Source organism: Orycteropus afer, unplaced genomic scaffold (assembly GCF_000298275.1).
Source record: "Orycteropus afer afer isolate SDZICR_OR568_19922 unplaced genomic scaffold, OryAfe1.0 scaffold00007, whole genome shotgun sequence".
NCBI classification, from domain to species: domain Eukaryota; kingdom Metazoa; phylum Chordata; class Mammalia; order Tubulidentata; family Orycteropodidae; genus Orycteropus; species Orycteropus afer.
Window position 1 is genome coordinate 14,255,770 of NW_006921594.1, and position 15,315 is coordinate 14,271,084.

The 15,315-nt window shown below is 45.0% G+C and overlaps 1 protein-coding gene across 1 annotated transcript in view; it reads right to left on the minus strand.

Annotated features, from left to right (window-relative positions):
- CDHR3 (cadherin related family member 3) overlaps positions 1 to 15,315 on the minus strand; it is a 103,746-nt gene that overhangs the window by 38,342 nt on the left and 50,089 nt on the right. Inside the window, exons 4-5 of the mRNA XM_042781407.1 lie at positions 8,504 to 8,598; positions 7,462 to 7,566 (exon numbers count right to left, since the gene is read on the minus strand). Of these exons, the coding sequence (XP_042637341.1) occupies positions 7,462 to 7,566; positions 8,504 to 8,598 (200 nt within the window). The remainder of the gene's footprint in view (positions 1 to 7,461; positions 7,567 to 8,503; positions 8,599 to 15,315) is intronic.

Here is a 15,315-nt window from a genome sequence, read left to right on the forward strand (position 1 = left end):
TTTTTTTCTTCTTGTATTTCCAAAGGTCACCTCCCGTTGGTTGTGGAGTTGTGCCTAAGGCATGTGACCGCTAACCAGAAGCTGATGGTTCAAACCCACCAGCCACTGCTCCGAAGGAAGATTGGGCAATCTACTTCTGCAGAGATACTGCCTTGGAAACCCAAGGAGGGGTCGCTATGAGTCAGGATCAACTCGACGGCTGTAAGTTTGGTTTTTTATATATATTTTTTTGGATGCAAAGAAAGTGCTGCTGTTATTGCTAAGATATACATCAGGCTGGGCTCAGTTCTCTGACTCCATGCATGCCTGGTGCTGTTTCAGTTCAGCTTTGGCATTAACAATGATCAAGGCAACAGAAGACACAGGAAGGAGTATAAGAGTTAAAGGTGACACAGGAGAATACTATTACAGACACAATCCTACTATAACAGTAATAAAAGTAATTACGAGTGGCCATAGATAGGCACACGTCTGAACAGGAGTGGGAAGGTGAACGGAACTACACCCATGAATATATAATGAATATGTACAGGTTTGACAGTGGCTGTCTCTACCTATGTGTTTACATGTGCTGCAAATATATCCATGAATGTAGTGGAGCATACAGGGGGCAAAGTTATGAAAACTTCTTAGTCATAACCAGACACCTTGAGGGAATGACCTACTGGGTATGGAGGCTCAGGACCAAAGTCTCAGGGGACACTAAGGTCAACGGGCATAATGTAGTCCACAAAGACAATGTTCTACATCCGACTGCAGTGAGTAGAACTGGGATCTTGAAACCTTCTGAGCAGCCATCTGAGGTGCAACTATTGGTCCCTCCGCTTCTGGAGCAAAGAAGAGTGAACAAAATCAAAGACACAAGGAAACAATTAGTCCAAAAGACTAAAGGACCACATAGAGACAAGAATTAGATGGTGCCTGGCTATCATTGCTGACCGCTCTGAAATGGATCAAAATAGAAGCTCGAGATGTTGTCGTCGTTATGTGCTGTTGAGTCAGACCCGACTCATAGTGACCCCTCTTTGGGTATAGCTCAGGTAGCTTAGTGCCTAAGGCACTTGACTGCTAACCAGAGGCTGCTGGTTCAAACCCATCAACCACTCCTTGGGAGCAAGGTTGGGCAATCTACTTCTGTAGTAATACCACCTCAGAAACCCAAGGAGGGGTCACTATGAGTCGGGTCCAACTCAATGGCACACAACAACAAACAACAACATCACTACAGAAGTAGATTGTCCAACCTTCCTTCTGAGGAGTGGCTGGTGGGTTTGAACCGCCAGCCTTCTGGTTAGCAGTCAAGTAAGTGCCTTAGGCACTATGCTACCAGGAGCTCCAGACAAACTGGGGGAAAATACGAAACAAAACTCAAAATCATAAAAAAGAAGAAGACCAGGCTAACTGGTCTGATAAAGACTGGTGGAACCCCCAAGACTATGGCCCTTAGACACCCTTCAAAATTGAACTTACTCTTGTGACTCAACTTCAGTCAAATGATAGACAGGCCTATAAGGTAAATAGTAATACCAGGAGTATATGCAATTATTAGAGCAATCAAACATATGAGATCAAGAGGACAGCATTTGCCCAGGGATAGAGCTAGGAAGGCAGCAGGGGATGGGAAGGAAGGATGAAAGGAAGGAAGTGGGCACAGAGAAGAAGTGGGAAGAATGCTGTTACAGTGTGGGGATTGCAGTAAATGTCACAAAACAGAATGTGTATGGATTATTGAATGGAAAATCTGTAAAGTGTTACCCAAATCACAATAAAATGTATACATCGATAAAATAAAACACAAATAAAAAATAAAATATGGATAGTTAGCCAAGCCAACCATCTTCTCTCCTTCTCCCAGTCCTTGTACAAAATTCCTCTGACTTCTTAAAAAACTCTGTGCAGGTATAATGCCCAGAATGACAGAGACCCTCCCTTCTTCCCCAGCCCGCACTCTGTGCTGCCACCAGAAGCTGGATAATGGTAAACCTTCTCTATTCTAATGTCTGTTTGCTTTTTATTTCTTCCTTGTCTTTTCTTATTTTTTGCCTGAGGAGACAGAATTTATGCATAGAACTGTACCCCTTCCTGAGCTGCATTAATCATGAAGTCAGTTCTCTGAACAGAGAAATAAGTCCCTCTGGCAGAAGACAAGGTCAGAACACTGTCCTCCAAGGGTGACTTCTTGCAACATAACCCCCATCACCACCTTACTCGTCTTCCTCAGATCCTCACTGCCTTCGGAAAATAAGGCAATAAGAAGACAGGTAATTGGGTAAATTGAGTCATTTTGAAGGCGCCAAGGGCAGCTTGTTATTTAAGGTAACCCTGCAGGAAATCCTTTTGCTGAAAGAAAATCATTTCAGGGGACAAATAGTCACTTCTAATTTTACCAGTTAAGCAGCCCGAGTGGTGCACCAGTTAAGCATTGGCTGCTAACTGAAAAGCTGGCAGTTTGAACCCTCCAGTTGCTCCACAGGAGAAAAGACTTGGTGGTCTGCCCCGATTCAGATCACCGCCTGTGAAATCCGTGGGGCACTTCTACTCTGTCACATGGGATCACTCTGACTCAGAATGGACTTGACAACATCTAACAATACCAACAATTTACCAGTTTCGTAAGTTTGCATTTTTTCCCGTGGGATCTCCTTTCATAGGGAACATAGCAAACCTTGGAGTCCTGGTTGGTGCAAAAGGTGAACATGCTGCACTGCCGACCCAAAGGTGAGAGGTTCAGATCTACCCTAAAGTGCCGTGGAAGAAAGGCCTGGTGATCTACATCCAAAAAATCAGCATTGAACACGTTGTGGAACACAATTCTGCTTGGACACACATGGGATTTCAATGAGTTGGAATGGACTCCATGGCAACTGTTGTTTTTTAATACCATATCTAAGATCTAAATTAGGAGCTCTGGTGGCGTAATGCCTAAGGCACTTGACTGCTAACCAGAAGGCTAGCGGTTCAAACCCACCAGCCACTCCTCAGAAGGAAGGTTGCGCAATCTACTTCTGTAGAGATAAGAGGAAAGGGAAATGTGACAGGGAATTTCAGATTCTCTCCAGAATTCCAAAGAAGAAATGTGAGAATCCCCTGCCCAGAGTCAGAAACAGAAAGAGAAATGCTGGAATCAGGCCTTTGTCCCCGACTCCTGGACCTGGATTTGCTCTTCACCATTTGCAAAGTGATCTCCAGGTGGCCCTGCCCCAACTCCTGCCACCAGGGCTCTTGCTTGGGTCCTGGGACTGCTCCCTGCTCTCTCTCCCATTTATAAGGGGATTTTCTGTCATCTATGCCATTGTGGGAAGAGAATAATCTGTTCAGCACGAGAGGACATCACAATGGGCTGGGCCTCTCACCACCCAGAGTCCCACTGAAGCAGGCCTGTTAATACATTTACTTACCTGACACACAAGGACATTGCTCTTACCTAGGGTATGCTGTGTAATGCTGCCCACGGAGGGGACCAGATAAAGTGGAGGTGAGGGGCCACTACTCAGTTGATAATTGCAGCTATCAGTTGGATCCCATGTTAAGTAGTTCTTTAACCTGACCGTGATCTGCGAGACACATCACCCACCAACATTTTCACCCTCTCAGTTTTCTTGGGAAATTTATATCCCAGTTGCAGTACATGCTGCCACCTGGTGGGGATGTATATAACTGCATACATTTGAAGAAACAGGCCTCAACCAATCCTACTGCTAGAGTCCACTTGGGACACAGTTGTAACGAAATCTATATCCTCAATTTTTTTTCACTTGATTTCAGCATGTCTTCCACTACTGAAAACACATAGCGCCAAGGAAAAATTGAAAGAGGGAAGTAATTTGGTCATGAAAGGGTTTAAAAGCACACTGTTCAAGGCAGACATTCTTTCCTAGTTATGCTAAACTATTGCTTGGTTTAGACAAGACTTCAGGGGATATTTTTGGTTTAAGATTAAAGATAATCTTAGGGCAATAGTTTTGGGAATTCATCTAGCCTCCATAGCTCTAGAAAGTCTGGATTCCATAAGAATTTGGAATTCTTTTCCTCATTTTTCCCCCTTTCAATCAAGATTCTTCTCTAACAGATATTACTTCTTTGGTTACTTTGAGTGGGGTTCTGTTAACTGCCAACAAAGAGGTCACTAAGAGACTGGTGTTCCCTCCACAGCCTTGCCTGAAACTTGCTCAAACTGTGGTCCCAAGACCAGCCAAACCAGCAACACCTGGCAGCCTGTGAGGAATGCAGATCTCAGGCCCCACCCCAGATTGAGTCTAGACCTGCATTTAACAAGGTCTCAAGGGGCATTTTGTTTGAGAAGGGCAATTATAAAGAATTGCCAGAAGACACAACCACAGGTTCCTGGGCTCCCATAGGACAGAGGGTCATCTTGAAAGGAAAGTTCCCTTCTTTCCCCCTACAGCAGTGGTTCTCAGCTAGGGGCAGTGATGTCCCCCAGGGGACACTTGGCAATGTCTGGAGACATTTTTGGTCATCACAACTGAGCTGGATGGTACTAATGGCATCTAGCAGATACAGGCTAGGGACACTGCTAAATGTCCTACAATGTGCAGGACAGCCCTCCCAGCCCCACAACAAAGAAGCTTCTGGCTTCAAATGTCCAAGTGTCAAGGCTGAGAAACTCTGAAATGAAAGGCTTATTACACTCATACCAGAAGCTCCAGGAAACCGGGTCCCCATGAAGGTGTCTTGCCAGCCTACTGGTGATTAGCACAGCTCCTCAGGTAAAATAGTCTCTCTTTGGTTGACCTAATATTGCAACTGGCAGAAGCTTAAATCTTTGGTTTATTTAGTCTTGGGATCCAAGATCCAGGTATGTATAAAATATCTTTGAGCATAAAGGTGTCACCCTCAGACCATGGTTAACACTGACTCAAAGCACAGTGAGGCCAAGCAGGGCAGCCACCCCAACGGGACAAACTCTGATACCATTTGCAGCTTTGCACAGTTCTACTCATACCATCAGATCACCGGAGTTTGGGCAAGGCAGACAAAGCCAATGGTCATACTTATAGGGAAGGTCAGCAGTTCAAACCCACCAGCTGCTCTATGGGAGAAAGATGGGCCAGTCTGCTTCCAAACAGATTTACAGCCTTGGAAACCTGTGGGGGCAGTTCTACTCTTCCCTATAGGGTGGCAGTGAGTCGGAATCAACTCAATGGTAGTGGGAAGTGGGTATACATGTAGAGAGTATCTATAAATCAGGTACTGATTTATACTTTTTATATTATAGTGCTCAACATTAATAATAGTCCACAAAGCCCATTCTTAGAGGGCGTTGAAATATGCAGTTTGTCACCATTCAGTGATAAAATGGTTAGCTGGCCACACAGATGACAGTCTCTGGCTGGGGGATGGAGACTAACAGATTTATCTCAAAGCAAACGTAAGAATCAGAGAATTCCAGGCAGGCTGCTGGGTACCCTAACAACCAGCCTAGTCAGACTGTCTGTTCAGGTCAATTGTTTTGTTTTGGAAAACTCAGTACAAACCAGACACCCCTTGGGAAAACTATTATTTTTCCCTTTGCGATCCCATTAACCTGATTTCCCACCTCACAGCCTGAGGGTGTGGGGAGGGATTGCAGAAGGTATCGGCTCAGTCCATATCCACCACCCTCCTCTCAGGGTTACTGATGAACCAGCAGTGACATGTAGGCTAATGCCTGACCCCACATCCAGGCTGGGATGTCACAACTATTTATAACCCACCTGGACTGTGCTTCTGGAGGAACCTGCCAGCAAAAACTCACTGTGCCATCCTTCTGAGCATAACCTGGCCACGGCGGTGATGAGAAGCATTACCTGAGAGTTGATTTGCTGCTGTTCCCTCTGCATTAACACCAAGTAACTGGTGTTAGCATCAGTTAGCAACTAGACTGGTGTTGGACTGGGTTAGCATCCAGAAGTTTCACAATTATGGTGTGTTTGCCAAGCAGACCCACAGACAGCCTGGGAGTGGGGTGGCCTTCATCCCTCCCAATCTCAGAGTGTTTTGCAAGCATTCTACCCAGGGTCACTCTGAGTCCAAATCAACTCAAAGGCAATTTGTTTCTACTTAGCTCTGGTGGCGTAGCACCTAAGGCATTTGACTGCTAAACAGAAGGCTGGTGGTTCAAACCCACCAGTCACTCCATGGAAGGAAGACTGGGCAATCTGCTTCCGTAGAGATACTGCCTCGGAAAGCCAAGGAGGGGTCACTATGGAATTCAACTGGATGGCAGTGAGTTTGGTTTTTTTCATTTAGCTCTGTGGCCAAATGGTTTTTGTTGGTGCAGTATCCTGTGCTGATTTCGTTGACAGCCATTAATGCAGTTCACGCTCAGGCAAGTGATTTTGCATTTTCCTTGGCCCTGGCTCCTGAGCCCAATTCATGCACTAGGGCAGGTAGAGTCTCTGTGACAATAGTCCAGGCTGTTTGGAGGGTCAATGACTAATTCAGAACCCATTTTCCCCTCCTAAATCCACATCTACCATGGGTTGGGTCTCCCTTTGTGCCTAGGTCGTTGCCCCTCCCACCCGATGCACCTTCCCTTGCGCTGGTCATAGGAGATACCCTGGACAGCCAGATCCCTCTCCCAGCTCTGCTGTGGCTGGAAAAGTCATTAGAGCCCCCAGCAGTGGGAAGGCTTCTCCAACTAAAGAGCTCTGCTCAGTCCAAGGACGACCGTCATAGAGCCGGCTTTATGGAGGCCTGTCTGATGACGTTAACTCTAGGCTACTGATGTTATTAATGGTGAGAACTTCATTACAAAAGTTTCCAGTTGCCACTGAGTCAATTCCAGCTCATGGTGACCCCATATGTGTCAGAGTAGAATTGCCCTTCATAGCGTTTCCATGGCTGTGACCTTTCAGGAAACCATTCACCATGCCTCCCAAAGCACCTCTGGATAGATCTGAACCACCAATCTTTTGGTCAGCAGCTGAGTGTATTAACAGTTTGCAGCACTCAGGGACTCCATTATAAAAGTACTTGATTTATATGATTCTCTGCATGTGCACAATGGCAAGCTGAGAACCAGGGGCATCGTGTCAGCCCCCTACTCCTCTCCCCGCCATACATAATCCATGGTGTATGTGAACGGTGGGCCAGGGGTGGCATGGGAGAAAAGGTAGAAAACAGAAGTCCACAGGTCAGGAGAAAGGACACTGAAGGTCTCACATCTCTTATCTCTCCTCTCACTCACTGCCGTTGAGTCAGATCCAAGTCATAGTGACCCCTCCTTGGGTTTCTGAGGCGGTATTTCTATCTATGGAAGTAGATTGCCCAACCTCTCTTCTGAGGAGTGGCTGGTGGGTTTGAACCACCAGCCTTCTGGTTAGCAGTCAAGTGCCTTAGGCACTACGCCACCAGAGCAAAGCGCATCTCTCTGCCTCCTGTTCAGTGTGTCTGAGGAGGCTCAGAGGCCCGGAAAGCAGAGTGTGCAGCCCTCAGAGCCCTGTATGCCCTCAGGCCTACCTGGTAAAGCGAGGGATTTCGTCGTTGATGTTCACAATGTTCACGTGCAGCGCTGTGGAGGCTTTGAGGCCTTGGCTATCTCTTGCTTCCACAATGAGATAGTAACTGTCAGGGAAATATTCCAAGTGGGAGAATCACGCTTTGCTGATACTACGTCAAAATGCGAATGTGGTGGCAGCAATAAGGAAAGAGTATGTCCCCTTTTTGTCCACCTCCTTCCATATCCTCCTGCAGGAGCCCAACCTGTTACATCCACCCCTCTTTCCCTATCTCTAAAACCCACTCCTCCGCGTCAGTTACTGTGCTGTTAATACCACCATCTCACTAAGTGGCTGCTCGTGCCAGCCATGGTGCACACCCTACCTCCTTCATTCCTCACAATATCCCAGCAAAGTAGAGACCACGCCCATGTGAGGACATAAGGTGCCAAAAGATTAACTAGCCCTACTGGGCAGTGTTTCGTTCTGTTATACATAGGGTCGCTATGAATCAGTGCTGACTTAATGGCACCTAACAACAACAAAAAGTTCTCACAACTGGGCAGAGCCAGGATTCAAGCCTAGTTGACTCCAAGGCTGCTATCATCCAAAGCCTGGGCCTTTTGCCATCTCTTTCCTCAGAGACCTACTGGCCTCACTGACACTTTAATGTTTGCAGCTACTTGGCTCTGGCACCTGCCATGGGCTCAGTGCCATCCCAAACCAGACTGGGCATCTAAGGCAATCCTCTGGATAATTTGGGAGCCTTTTCCCACATGGAATCGCCACGAGTCAGATTTGACTCAATGACAACTATTTTTCATTCCCCTGCACCTTGGTTCTTGTTAAATGTAGATAAAGATTTTAGACAGGGAAAGAGGTCTTCCAGGTAATAGTCTTATCCCTATTTCTCTTTGGGGTTCACTATCCAAACATAACAGGACAGCAGACCTCTCAGAACTAACCAAGCTGGCCTATATTGCATTGGGTGGGCTCCTTCATGTTTTCCTTGTCGCTCAGAGAACTACCCAACTGTATTTCAATCAAGGTTATGCAAAGGCTACCTGCTGTTGCCTGCTTCAAAGTCAAATTCCATTGTGGAGAAGAGTGTACCATTACCAGACATTCTGAAGCTCTTTGAGGGAGAAATCAGGAAATACTGAAAAACAAGAGAAAGAATGTAACTGTCAGAGAGAAGAATTAATAACAGATATCTTACTTTGATTTTAAGGTTTTTTTCTTACCCATGAAACCAAATATTAACCGGAACAAAATTCCTGACCCCAAATTAATCCTGACAGGATTAATTAGCACCCCAACTTGCTAATTTTTCTTTCCAGTTCATTTGAAGCGAGGTTTACTTAGTTTAAATTTCAAAAGGTATTATGGCTGCAGGTAGATGGAGGGCCAGAGACCACCTTCTGACCTGATATCAGTTGATCTCAGTAAAATGGGAAGGACAGGGTTCAATCAATCACATTAAGATTAACCAATGGTGGTCTTCTATTTTCTCTCCTCTTTATAAGCTTCAATGCAGGTAGCCTGCTTCAAGCTATTTGCTGTTTGTTCTTTTTTTTTAAAATCAGAATGGTCTCCCTATATGCATATAGAATAGCTGCTCAGAATAAACCTTATGTTGCCATTTCTTTGCCTTTTGATTATTTTTAGCATAACCAAGTCAGCACACCTGTGCACTTTCCCCAGGAGACATGTTTGCTTGATTCTCATTTTATGTTCTCAGTCTATCAAACATTATTTTATTTACTTAATTTTTTAAATTAATTGTGGTAAATCTGTATATAACAAAACATTTGCCATTTTAACATTCTTCACATGTACCATTCAGTGACATTAACTGTGTTTATCATGTTGTTCAGTCCTCACCACTATCCATTTTTCATCACCCTTAACAAAAGCTAAGGAGCCCAGGTGGCACAGTGGTTAAAGCACTCAGTTACTAACCAATAGGTCAGCAGTTCGGACCCACGAGCTGCTCTCAGGAGAAAGATGTGGCAGTCTGTTTCCATAAAGATTATAGCCTTGGAAATCCTACTAGGCAGTTCTATTCTGTCCTATAGGGTCACTACGAGTTGCAATGAACTCAACAGCAATGAGTTTGGTTTTCGGTTTTTTTGTTTGTTTTTTAAACAAAAGCTCAGTGTCTCCTAAGCAATGAGTCCCACTTTGTCCCTCCCTCCGCCTTGAAACATTCTTGATGTGTCAGGATGAAGCCCAATGGGTAGGTCTCAGACTTACTGGTTCTTGAACTAAGAACTTTCTGGATCTCCTGATCTTAGCCTGTAGCTCTGATTGGCCACACCCTGAGAAGCTGGTCACTGGATCCTGCTTCAACTACAAAAAGCACGTAAGAGGCCTCCTGTCTAGGCAAGATCTGCTCCCAAATCCAAACTCCTATCCTCTCATGGTATTCTCACTTGTGCTCCCTGGACAACTTGTGGCATTGATTCTAACTCTTGGCTTTAATGAAACCAGAACACAAAACAAAAACAAAAACAACCAAACCTGTTGCTATTCAGTTGATTAATTCATGGTTACCCATGTGTTATAGGGGAGAACTGTACTCCATAGTTTCTTTTGGCTGAAATATTTAGGAAAGCAGATTGCCAATTCTTTCTTCCACAGTGCTGCTAGATGAGTCTGAACTGCCAAGCTTTAGGCTGTAGCATAACCAACACTGTTTAAATGCTTTCCATGCATTAAGGACTAAGATGATACTAAGATGATTAAGATATGTCACTACCCTTAAAGGAACTTACAGTTAAGTGGTTCACAAATGAGCACAAACATGTAAGTGCATCTAAGTGATGGAAGCAACAAGCATAAGCTGAGAATGAAACATAGCAGGGCACAGAGCAGAAACTGGAGCCTGGTTTGGGGGCGTAGAAGGAGCTCTGCTGGTGCAGTGGTTAAAGCACTGACTTCTAACCAAAAGATTGGCAGTTTGAACCCACCAGTCCCTCCATGGGAGTAGGATGAGACAGCCTGCTTCTGTAAAGATATACAGCCTTGGAACCCTATGGGGCAGTTCTACTTTGTGCTGTGATGTTGCTAGGAGTTGGAATCACTTCATGGCAGTGGGTTTGGTTTTGGGGGGTTAGGGATATAGAAGGTCTATTTTTCAATCTTATCCCAGGTGTGGTCCCACTGGTAAAGTCCTTCTCAGGTTTTTGGGAGTTGAGTCTCTTTGTAGTCCTTAACTGTTAGCATCCAGCCTGGCTCTCTTGCTGGCACCCTTCCCATAATTTGCTCTGACAGGGACCCACAGGCCTATTTGCACGGGCCACCAGGGACCAGTCTCTGGGAGGACCATCCCTGTGCTATCCATGGTGCTTGACAAGGTTATTTCCTAGCTCCCGTGTTGGAGTCAAGGAAGCAAAGGTAGGACTTAGACCAGAAGAGCTGGTTCAAGTTCTGGTCCTCACCACAGGGTTTTGGACAAGTCCTTTTCTTGCCTATAATTTAAGGATGATAACCACCAATTGCTCCTCATTGTTGTTGTGAGCATTAAATGAGAACACACACTGTAAAAATGTGAAGGACCACAGCATGATTTGAGGCTTACATGTTTATATCCATTTGTTCCAAAAGACTTTAAGGTGAGAAGTTTCATTATTTCCCACTAGGAAGAGCGATGATCTATCCTCAAGGCCTTAGATCTCTGGATCAGATAATCAGTGGCAATTTGGCAACCAGAACCACAGCCCATGAAATCTAAATCAAAGGATGTGCCAGCCAAGGTTTCCAACCCAGAGATTTGCTGTGTTGTGATCACAGCTGAGTTCCCAGAAGACAGAGCACACAGAAAACAGATTAAAGGTTTCCCTGGTAGCATACTGGCTATGGCACCTGACTGCTAACCAGAAGGCTGGCAGTTCAAATCCACCAGCCACTCCTCGGAAGGAAGATGGGGCAATCTACTTCCGTAGTGATACTGCCTTGGAAACCCAAGGAGGGGTCGCTATGAGTCGGGTCCAACTCGACGGCAAACAACAACATACAGTTTTAAAACCATTTTTTAAGTGTTTATTTTCTGTTTATTATTTAATAACAGTTTTTCTATCTTTAATGAACATACATTTTATATAAAAATTGGGAAATATAGAAAAGTATAAAGAAGAAACTAAGAAACTAAATATAAATCACTTGTAAAATCCCATCCCTTCCATTCTTTTCTGTCCAAACATACACCCTCTGTCTCAGGCTGGATTCTCTAGAGAAGCAAAACCAGTGAAGATTAGAGAGAGAGAGAAAAAAAAAATTATCTCAAGGAAATGGTTCATGCAGTTGTAGAGGCTAGCAAGTCCCAAATCTGTGGGTCAGACATCAAGCTAAAAGCTTCTCTTGACTCATGTAGCTGCAGGGATTGATGATCAGCAGGCAATGCAGTAGGCTGCTGGCTTCAGAGGCTGGCAAATCCAAGACTGGGAGATAAGATGGCAGGCTTTTGGCTCACAGGCTGTGAAGGTAACAATCCCAAGAGCAGCAGGCAGTACGGCAGGTTACTGGTTCAAATCCAAGAAGCAGATATGATGATGAGGAGGAGCCACATGCAGAATCCAGCTGGAGAAAAACCCAGAGAGCTTTGCCAGAGCTTTTCCATATATATTGGAAGCAGGCCACACACTGAAGGAAACTCCTTTCCAACTGATTGACTGTTCATAGCAGATCTCATTGTGGAAGTGATTGTATTATATCAGATCTCACTATAGGGGATGACTACATCATAACTGCTAAACCACTTAGGATCATGCCAGTCAAGGTGACACACCTTACTATCACATCTTCCAAAAAACTTTGGGATTGTGTTCTAATCAAGATTATAATATCTTTTTATTTAAATCTTGAACATTTTCTAAAATCCTTGAAATTTATTTTCAGCATGGTTAGTTAATGATGGCATAGGTTCTACTGCAGGGCTATTTGGGTGGTTTCTTCCCACTTTTTGAGGGGAAATATTTGGGCAATGCAAGGAGAACTCTTCTTCAGCCTCCCAAATTGTCTAAGCACCTTAAACAAACAAACAAAAAAAACTCACTGCCGTCGAGTCGGATCCAACTCATAGCGACCCCTCCCTGGACTTCCGAGGTGGAATCACTATGGAAGTAGATTGCCCAGCCTTCCTTCCGAGGAGTGGCCAGAGGGTTTGAACCTCCATCCTTCTGGTTAGCAGTCAAATGCCTTAAGCACTATGCCACCAGAGCTCCCTCTAAGCACCTTGGCAGTACTCAAAGGTGTGATGTTTAAATGTGTACCCCTCACCAATTCTCCAGCCCACGGCCAGGACAGCAATTGCCTAGGCCTGCAGCTGCTTGCACATGGAGCAGTCATGTGTCTTTGAGCAAAGCCTTCTACAAAGAGAATCCTCGTAGTCATTGATCAGAGGCCCACACTGGGTGTGATAGAATGACAAGGTTCTGGAGGCCCAAGGGGGGTGTATGCATCTGAATCAAGATATAGACACCTTCCACATGTGTTTTGAAATGCATTAGAAGATGGGTGCCCAGTTCTGGTTGAGTGCCAAGCAGGGTGAGAACTTGGAATACAGAGATGATAGGCCCTGTTCTCCATAAGATTAAGGTCAACTCAAGGAACTAACAAATAAGATATGGGAGATATGCTCTGAGAAGGATACGTATAAGATATGATGGGAACAGAGGAGGAGGGTTGAGAACCATCTGGGAATAGAAGAATCACAAAATGGAACAGTAGAGTTCAGCATTATGGCTCTGGAATTTGTATCCTGGTTCCACTGATTCCTAGCTGCAAGAGTTTGTGCAACAAAGAACAAAAATAATACTGCATGCTCCATGGGCTGATCACGTGAAGTGCTCAGAACAGTGCCTGGCACATGGTAAGCATTGAATAAATGTTACTTACTATTGTCCCATTACAATGTAAGACCTATGAGAAAAAGGCTACATTGCATTCACAGTTAAATGCCCAGTGCCCGACACATAATAGATGCTCGATAAATATTCGTTATTATTGTTGTTGTTAGGTGTCATCCAGTTGGCTCTGACTCATAGCAACCCTATTGCAAAAAGGGCAGGGAGGCTGCATCTTCTGACCTCCTCTAATCCCACAAGAGGAAGACAGAATCACCATCAGTAGCCCAAGGCCTATCCCTGTGAGGCCAGACATGCTGCCTCCCTCCAGCCTTTTCACCAACCCTGACACCAACCATTCCTCCCACAGCACCCCCCACCTCTCTGCTGGGTTCAATAATTCACTGCAGTGGCCACACAGAACTCACAGATTATGGGGTTTATTAGGGAAGAAATAGGCTACAACTCATGTTCAGAAATGTACTCAGTCTCTTGCAGCCTGCCGTCTCTCAGCTGACAGTCTCTCTCAGGCTCTCTCATCAGTGTGTGTCTCTTGCATCTCTCTCTCAGCAGCATGTGTGTCTCTCAGGAGCATGTTTCTCATAGCAGCATGTCTTTCTCAGCCAGCAGTCAGAGAGACTTCTTCTGCCTCTAGAAGGGCTCCTTTTGAGCCTGGCAGAGTGACCACTAATCAATCCCAACATCAGAATTCTATACACCTGAGAGAGAGTAAACTTCCCAGAATATTGCTTCATGCCGGGGCAACAGAAATACCACAGGTGGATAACTTTATAACAATCAGGAGCTACTCAGTTGCTCCCAGCAACTTCCACCACAAAGTTTACAAAGACTTATGGCTAGAAAAGCCACACTATTAATTTACTACACCTCACCTATGTACAACAGGACAAAACATGGCCCAGTCCTGTGCCATTCTCACAATCCTTGCTATACTTGAGCCCATCACTGCAGCTGCTGTGTTAATCCATCTTGTTGAGGGTCTTCCCCTTTTTTACTGACCTTCCACTTCACCAGAGAGCTCTGGTAGTGTATTGCCTAAGGCATTTGACTGCTAACCAGAAGGCTGGTGGTTCAAACCCACCAACCGCTCCTTGGAAGGAAGGTTGGGCAATCTACTTCCGTAGTGATACTGCCTCGGAAACCCAAGGAGGGGTCGCTATGAGTTGGATTCGACTCCACGGCAGTGGGTTTGGTTTTTGGTTTTCTACTTTACCAAGCATGATCACCTTCTCCAGGGAATGGTCCCTTCTAACAACATGACCAAAGTAGGTGAGACAAAGTCTGGCCATTCTTGCTTTCAAGGAGCATTCCAGCTGCACTTTGTCCAGAACAGATTCATTGGTTCCTCTGGCAGTCGATGGTATTTTTAGTATTCTTTGCCAGTACAGCAATTCAAAAGCATCAACTCTTCTTTGGTCTTCCTTATTCACTGTCCAGCTTTCATACGCAAATATTTGTTAGTGGTAGACCTCGGTTCAGTTCCTGGCTAACGCACCTCATGCACAGCCAGCACCTGTCTGTTAGTGGAGGCTGTGTATGCCTATGATGATGGAAACAATTCAGCAGAGCTTCCAGACTAAGATGGACTAGGAAGAAAGTCTTAGTGACCTACTTCTGAAAGCCAGCCAATAAAAACCCTGTGGATCACGATGATCTGATGTACAGCTGATCGTGGGGATAGGACAGAAGCGGGCAGCATTCCATTCCACTGTGAGGTTTGACATGAGTCAGGGGTTGGCTCCGCGGCAGCTAACCACAACAAATGACAAATATTGGGATTTTCTTCTTGTTCCTTTCCTTTCTACGTAAGACCAGCGTTTCCACCTTAGAGACTAAAATAAAACAAATCAGCAACAACAAAAAACCATCTTGCCAAACATTTTTTTTAATGTTTGGTTGTAGAAATGTTAGACTTAGAGGCGGGGCAAGATGGCGGACTAGGCAGAAGGATTGCACAGACCCTCTTCAACAAAGAAAAGGGAAACCAATTAACACAGACACAGAAGATA